We start from the raw sequence: 7,500 nt of genomic DNA on the forward strand, positions 1-7,500 counted from the left end.
ACACACACACACACACACACACACACACACACACACACACACACACACACATATATATATATATATATATATATATATATATATATATATATATATATATATATATATATATATGTGTGTGTGTGTGTGTGTGTGTGTGTGTGTGTGTGTGTGCGTATATATATACATACATATATATATACATACATATATACATATATATATATATATATATATATTACTCTCACACACACACACACACACACACATAAATATATATGTATATATATGTATATATATGTATATATATATTTATATATATATATATATATATATATATATATATATATACATACACATATATACATACACACATAGATACATACATACATACATACATACATACATACATACATATATATATATATATATATATATATATATATATATATATATATATATATATATATATATATTTATATATATATATATATATATATATATATATATATATATATATATATATATATATATATATATATATATATATATATATACATGTCGCGTGTGTGTGTGCGTATAGCCATATGTGTGTGTGTGTGTAGACATGTGTGTGTGTGTGTGTGTGTGTGAAGAGAGAGACAGAGAGAGAGAGAGATTCAGCCATATAAAGGTACAGACATTCAATAACAAGCCCGAACGATATATATACAGGGGAATATATAACAAGAGACTCCTTAGAGAATGATTTTCAATAATACGGTACACCTAGCATGTAAAATTTTCCGGGATAACATGCTCATTTCAAGTTCAATCAAATCAATTTAGTCTTTGATTTTTCAACATTCAAATAATATTTGAATAATTTAATATTGGCCTTAGTTATATTCATATTTTCCTTTTTTTGCCTTACCTATTTTTCATTGCAGCTTCCTCATCCATCTCATCTTCCGCCTTGCAACTCAGCATATTTTGTTCGATGCCATTTTCGTACCCAAATTATTTTCTGACCAAATATGTCAAAATTAATTCATCCCCTTTATTAATATTACATGTTTGTTTCCCCGCGCAGAATGAGATCGATGAAAAAAATCGGTCCTGTGTTTTAAGTTTGTAATCGCCTTCAAAGGGTCTCAAGTCGATATTTTATATTTGTAGATTTATGCAAATAAATAGATTCAAGAATGACGAAGTCGTCACAATTCCCTGTCAACAATAACATTTTCAAGGGTAAATCTTCAAGACAGTATCCATCTAGAAAAACTAGCAGATAAATGGTAAACAGACACGTGCGCGTTGTATGTGTGTGTGCGTTAGTGCGTATGTGTGTGCGTTCGTGCGTGCTTAAGTGAACTTCATGAAGAATGCAGAAGAATGCCTTGAGCTGGTCGAGATGAAGAAAAAAGAGGACGGCATAAAGGGAGGAGCTTCCATGTGACCCGCCCCGTTGGTATATAAAGGTCTCCTAATCAGCCCAGTGTGTCTGTCACCTCATGACTATCACCATGAACACCTTAGTTAGTACCATGCAGTGTAGTTTTGAATTCGAGTAGCAAATTATATTTTCTGCGAAGCTTTGTGGAACATACAGTTCTTTCGGTATTTGACGAATTCTGATCTGTAACAACCATTTTATCCCCTTTTTAGACTGTCTTCGTCTGCCTCGCCGCCGTGGCCGCCGCCTCCCCGCAGTTCAGGAATCAGCCCCGCCAGACCTTCCAGGACGAGCGTCAGGTGGCCATCTTGAGGGACGACCGCCAGGACTCCGGCGACGGCAACTTCAACTACAACTTCGAGGCCGAAAACGGAATCAGCGTTTCTGCCTCAGGAACCCCAGGCTCTGAGGGCCAGAGCAACATGCAAGGCAGCTACAGGTGAGTTTGGTCATATCTCACTTCACTGTTTTGAACACGTACAATGTTCTAACGGTACTGAATATACTTATGGTATAATGTAGCACATATATTGCATATATCCTCATAGAAATATCGATCGCTTCTGCCAGATTCACCCTTCCCGACGGAACCATCGCCGAAGTGAGATACGTCGCCGACGAGTTCGGATTCCGCGCCGAGTCCCCCCTCATCCCCACCCCCCACCCCCTCCCCGCCCACGCCATCGAGCAGATCCGATTTGCCGAGGAACAACGACGTCGCGGAATCACCTTCTAAGATTGAAATGGACTGAAAAATGAAACACTTCTTATCAATACATATGATGATTCTGTAAATATTTATCACCATCACAATAAAACGGGCATTGTATCAAGTCTTTAAAATGGAAATCAACTGAAACCTGCCATTCATGAAGATGAAGATTTGAAATATATAATTGCATTCAAGTTACTAAGAACAAAATGAATACAAATTTAATCCTAACAACAAACAGTCTCGGTTTGGAATGGACCCTGTTCATTACCTGAAAATCTTACATACAAATATGTTTTCGAAAAATCGGTAGAATTTGATCGTTATTTTTTCTTTTCTTTTTTTTTTACTATTGACTAGTTTAGTCCTTATAGTACACTGTATTAACTGCCACATGTATCCTTTATTCTGAATACTAGATTTTGACACTCATACTCACAGCCTTGGTCTTCTAGACTGTGGGCCAAAAATCATAGCTTTACTGGACTATGAGGACCGTTTTTATTTTATAATAATATCATGAAATTGTGTGTTCTAGGTCAGGTTGGGGATGTTGGATTCAAATCTGCTTGTTGCCACGGTGCCCGACTGCTCCTAAGGCTACCAAAAGGGGACGCCAATCCCATTTTTGCTCATTTTGGAGTAAAAACAGGTTTTACGGTTTATTTTTTGGTCTCTTTCTACGGATTGTATAGGAATTGGCAGATTCTTTTGTAACAACCTTTCCCACGAAAACAAATGACTATTCAACACTTGGTGTGTACGTATGGGGGGTGACGAGGAACAAACCCTACTTTAAATGCTGATTCTTTTTTTTCACTGCGTTTCTTTACTTTCTGCTGTGATGTTTCTTCAAAAAGGAAAGATACTTGTTCCTTTTTATGCCAACTTACACGTACACTTCAATCTAGACTCAAGTCCCACAGAAGGGGCAGCTGTTCCCCACTGTCTCCCTGTAGGTCCACATCTACTGGTGAAAGATAGTGGGATAAATTAGATAGAGAAAGGGTAAGAAGGAAGGTAGAAAGTGTGAACAGTAAACGAAATATAACGGTCGATTTGTTAATACTGTGCAAGGCCCGACTCAATGAACATTCATATACACGGACATGCCTATACACAGAAATAAAGGCATACCTATCAGTATAAACATACAGATATACCGGAGAGACAGATCAATAAATGCATAAGTATTACATAGATAGTCTGATATGCACTTATTTCTGTCTATATGCACGCCAGTATATATGAATATTCGTTTAAACAAACCGGTTGATAGACTGCTACATAAGCAACAAGAATAGAATAGGCTGAAGAGAAAGGGAGCAAGGTAGAAACAGAAAGGAGGAAGTAAACTAATAGACAAGTTCACAATTGTCGGAAGAAAGAAGACATCCAGGGAGAGAGAGAAAGACAGGAAGAGAGACGATAACAAAGAGATGGAAAGACAGGCACATAGGCAGAGCAAAGAGATGTAAAGATAGGCAAAACACATCGAACAAAAGAGAAAGAGGAAAGAGACGAAGAGAGAAAACCTCTGGACAGTTAAATTTTAAGAAATAGGAGAAAGAGATAAAGGGAAAACAAAAATAGGAACCAGCAGATAGGGAACTACTGACAAGTATAGCAAGAATACAGAGTAACTTCTCTGTCATAGAGAAGAATCAGTATAATCCCAATTTCACTAGTCTATTGGCTGTTGTATTATAATCATTTTGATAAAAGATGATGCAAATCACTCACTCAATAGTACGTATACTTTTTATGTGTGCGTGCTGTGTATCTGTGTGCGAATGCCTGTATCTGAATGTGTATGAACGAAAGTGAGAGTTTGTGTGCGTTTGAATGGTGGGTGAGTAAGCATGTATACTCTTTATTTGTGAGTGTATGTCGATAACTGTATCTGAATGAACGTGTGAAAGAAAGTGAGAGTTTGCGATTGAATGTGTAACTGTGTGAAGAATGCACACGAATGCCTTGAGCAGGGCGAGGAGCAAAAAATGGGGAGTTGCACAGGGAGGAGCTTCCCGGTGGCCCGCCCGACTGGTATATAAGGGTCTCCTTATCACCGCCCTGTGTCTGTCACCTCATGATCATCACCATGAACACCCTTGTGAGCATCAAGCCCTGTGATTCTGAAAAACGATGATTGGGTTCTCTTTGCGTGTGCATGCTTGCTTTTCAAAGGATATCCATTTCATTCTGTATTCGGTTTTATGAGTGTGCATTCTTGCTTTCTAATTTAAGGACAGTTAAAGGATAGCTCATCTTTCACTTTCATCTGAAACAGCCCAACTTTCCCTTCCTGTCTTCAGGCTGTCCTCGTCTGCCTCGCCGCCGTGGCCGCCGCCTCCCCGCAGTTCAGGAATCAGCCCCGCCAGACCTTCCAGGACGAGCGTCAGGTGGCCATCTTGAGGGACGACCGCCAGGACTCCGGCGACGGCAACTTCAACTACAACTTCGAGGCCGAAAACGGAATCAGCGTTTCTGGTTCGGGAGCTCCGGGATCTGAGGGCCAGAGCAACATGCAAGGCAGCTACAGGTGAGTTTGGTCATATCTCACTTGAACACGTTTTGAACACGTACAGTGTTCTAGCGGTACTAAATATACTTATGGTATAGTGTAGTACATGTATTACATATATCCTCATAGAAATATCGATCGCTTCTGCCAGATTCACCCTTCCCGACGGAACCATCGCCGAAGTGAGATACGTCGCCGACGAGTTCGGATTCCGCGCCGAGTCCCCCCTCATCCCCACCCCCCACCCCCTCCCCGCCCACGCCATCGAGCAGATCCGAGTTGCTGAGGAACAACGGCGTCGTGGAATCACCTTCTAAAATGATTACTACTTTGGAATGGCTCTAAGAGTGACATTCACTTAACATCTGTACATACAATGATTCTGTAAATATTTTGCAGCCGGACATTTTTCATCATCGCAATAAAACGAGCATGATATAAAATCTCTAATTCACCAATGAACTCAAACTTTGTATTGTGCATAATCATGAAAAGTTAACAAACATTACATTCAGGTTAACAAGGTCAAATAAGTTAATACTAACTGATTATGGGAGCTGTTTTTCGGTAAGGAATATACCCCGAACATACCATATATGTCCATAAGAAATTAGAATGGCTACTGAAAAAGATAAATTATATTAGTCCAGGGATACTGGCGAGTTTTGACCCGACAAATGAATCAATATGGTATAGTCAACATTTACACTCCTAAATACGATTTTTTTTTTTTTTTTTTTTTTTTTTTTTGCGTTCCTTGTAAATTGAATTATTTATTGAATATATAATTCGAGGAGGATCTAATATGTTATACTGCAGATATAATTCATATTGTAATCCTTAAAATTTAAAATAAAACTTGGATGAGAATTACAGGAAAATTTATTGGTATAACTCTACTGAATAATTAACAACTGTCGATGGGTAACAATTGTCAAACACTAGTGGGTATAGACATGAAATGAGTGGCAAGAAGTTTTGACAGAATATTTTACCTTGTTTTAGTGATATGAATAGTTTGTGGGCATATTAGCAATTTCTGTGTTGCAACTTCACTTTTCGGAACTAAAATTACAAGGAAGCATCTTTGGAGGGGGGGGGGGTCTGCTACTCAATATTGCCATCTTACAGATGCAACTTTACTTCTGAAAGATTTTGGGAGTAAGAGAAAAAGCAATAGAAAAAAAAACAAGATTAATGCATCTATATATACAGGCGGACTGACGGGTAAAGAGAGATTAAGAAATGTATACTACTAAGTGAGAAGCAACAGTAACAGAGAATAGTGAGAAAGAGAGCAAGATAGAAATAGAAAGGGGAGGGAAGCAGACAAACAGATATGTTTATGGTTGAAAAAAGAAGGGAGACCGGAAATGAGGGAAAAAGAGAAAGACAGAGAAAAGGGAAATTAATAAAAGAGTCATACAGGCAATTAAACATAATGCGAGAGACGTTTAGATGGACTAATCATTAAATATAGAGGAAGGAGGCCACGAGAGAAAAAAAAATTGGACAAGGAACCCAAGAGAGAAACTGAGAAATAGATAATCAATGGAAAAGAGTGAGGGAGGAAGGCAGAATATCAAAAAGTGAAAGTAGACACAGAAAGAGAATAATTACCTGGTCATAATGAGGAATAAAATTAATTGAATTTTCATTGGCTACCGAGTATCATGTGCTCATCATTTATTAGATATTATAGCAGTCATGTAATGTGCCTGGCGCGTGAGTAAGCATGTATACTCTATATTTGTGTGTGTATGTCGATAACTGTATCTGAATGAACGTGTGAACGAAAGTGAGAGTTTGTGTGAGTTTGAATGTGTAACCGTGAAGAACGCACACGAATGCCTTGAGCAGGGCGAGGAGCAAAAAATGGGGAGTTGCACAGGGAGGAGCTTCCCGGTGGCCCGCCCGACTGGTATATAAGGGTCTCCTTATTACCGCCCTGTGTCTGTCACCTCATGATCATCACCATGAACACCCTTGTGAGCATCATGCACTGTGATTCTGAAAAACGATAATTGGGTTCTCTTTGCATGCTTGCTTTTCATTCGGTGTCGGGTTTTATGTGTGCTTTCTTGCTTTCTAATATAAGGACAGGTAAAGGATAGCTCCTCTTTCACCTTGATCTGTAACAACCCCACTTTCCCTTTCTGTCTTCAGGCTGTCCTCGTCTGCCTCGCCGCCGTGGCCGCCGCCTCCCCGCAGTTCAGGAATCAGCCCCGCCAGACCTTCCAGGACGAGCGTCAGGTGGCCATCTTGAGGGACGATCGCCAGGACTCCGGCGACGGCAACTTCAACTACAACTTCGAGGCCGAAAACGGAATCAGCGTTTCTGGTTCGGGAGCTCCGGGATCTGAGGGCCAGAGCAACATGCAAGGCAGCTACAGGTGAGTTTGGTCATATCTCACTCCACTATTTTGAACACGTACAGTGTTCTAGTGGTACTGAATATACTTATGGTAAAGCGTAGCACCTATATTGCATATATCCTCATAGCAGTATCGATTGCTTCTGCCAGATTCACCCTTCCCGACGGAACCATCGCCGAAGTGAGATACGTCGCCGACGAGTTCGGATTCCGCGCCGAGTCCCCCCTCATCCCCACCGCCCACCCCCTCCCCGCCCATGCCATTGAGCAGATCAGAGTTGCTGAGGAACAACGGCGTCGCGGAATCACCTTCTAAAATTGGAGACCCAGTATCTATAAAATCTTCGTGATACAAACATCCTATCGTGTTACAAATGATTACTGTATGCTTCATCGTCGTCATTAAGATCACACCATTAAACGAGCAATGTATGAGGGTTTTAATTCAACAACCATTTAATCAGACAATCAAGGTA

At 39.8% G+C, this 7,500-nt stretch overlaps 3 protein-coding genes across 3 annotated transcripts; all 3 read left to right on the top strand.

The window, feature by feature from the left end:
- The first annotated feature begins 1,431 nt into the window (after window positions 1-1,431).
- On the top strand, window positions 1,432-2,243 carry LOC113811020 (cuticle protein AM1199). The gene is made up of 3 exons (XM_027362700.2): window positions 1,432-1,496; window positions 1,627-1,853; window positions 1,985-2,243. The coding sequence occupies exons 1-3, from the start codon at window positions 1,473-1,475 to the stop codon at window positions 2,148-2,150; spliced, it is 417 nt and encodes a 138-aa protein (XP_027218501.2). The 5' UTR covers window positions 1,432-1,472; the 3' UTR covers window positions 2,151-2,243.
- Window positions 2,244-4,126: 1,883 nt separating this feature from the next.
- On the top strand, window positions 4,127-5,083 carry LOC113810997 (cuticle protein AM1199-like). Its single transcript, XM_027362680.2, has 3 exons — window positions 4,127-4,239; window positions 4,442-4,668; window positions 4,802-5,083. The coding sequence occupies exons 1-3, from the start codon at window positions 4,216-4,218 to the stop codon at window positions 4,965-4,967; spliced, it is 417 nt and encodes a 138-aa protein (XP_027218481.2). The 5' UTR covers window positions 4,127-4,215; the 3' UTR covers window positions 4,968-5,083.
- A 1,525-nt stretch (window positions 5,084-6,608) lies between these two features.
- Window positions 6,609-7,456, top strand: LOC113811024 (cuticle protein AM1199). The gene is made up of 3 exons (XM_027362701.2): window positions 6,609-6,638; window positions 6,817-7,043; window positions 7,175-7,456. Exons 1-3 carry the CDS (start codon window positions 6,615-6,617, stop codon window positions 7,338-7,340), a joined length of 417 nt encoding a protein of 138 aa, XP_027218502.2. The 5' UTR covers window positions 6,609-6,614; the 3' UTR covers window positions 7,341-7,456.
- Window positions 7,457-7,500: the final 44 nt, after the last annotated feature.

Source organism: Penaeus vannamei, chromosome 27 (assembly GCF_042767895.1).
Source record: "Penaeus vannamei isolate JL-2024 chromosome 27, ASM4276789v1, whole genome shotgun sequence".
In the NCBI taxonomy this organism is placed as follows: Eukaryota; Metazoa; Arthropoda; class Malacostraca; order Decapoda; family Penaeidae; genus Penaeus; species Penaeus vannamei.

Coding starts and splice junctions, on each gene's coding strand:
- LOC113811020 (XM_027362700.2), top strand. CDS start 1,473: ATGACTATCACCATGAACACCTTA. Junction 1,497..1,626: donor CTATCACCATGAACACCTTA/GTTAGTACCATG, acceptor TCCCCTTTTTAG/ACTGTCTTCGTCTGCCTCGC. Junction 1,854..1,984: donor AACATGCAAGGCAGCTACAG/GTGAGTTTGGTC, acceptor CGCTTCTGCCAG/ATTCACCCTTCCCGACGGAA.
- LOC113810997 (XM_027362680.2), top strand. CDS start 4,216: ATGATCATCACCATGAACACCCTT. Junction 4,240..4,441: donor TCATCACCATGAACACCCTT/GTGAGCATCAAG, acceptor TCCTGTCTTCAG/GCTGTCCTCGTCTGCCTCGC. Junction 4,669..4,801: donor AACATGCAAGGCAGCTACAG/GTGAGTTTGGTC, acceptor CGCTTCTGCCAG/ATTCACCCTTCCCGACGGAA.
- LOC113811024 (XM_027362701.2), top strand. CDS start 6,615: ATGATCATCACCATGAACACCCTT. Junction 6,639..6,816: donor TCATCACCATGAACACCCTT/GTGAGCATCATG, acceptor TTCTGTCTTCAG/GCTGTCCTCGTCTGCCTCGC. Junction 7,044..7,174: donor AACATGCAAGGCAGCTACAG/GTGAGTTTGGTC, acceptor TGCTTCTGCCAG/ATTCACCCTTCCCGACGGAA.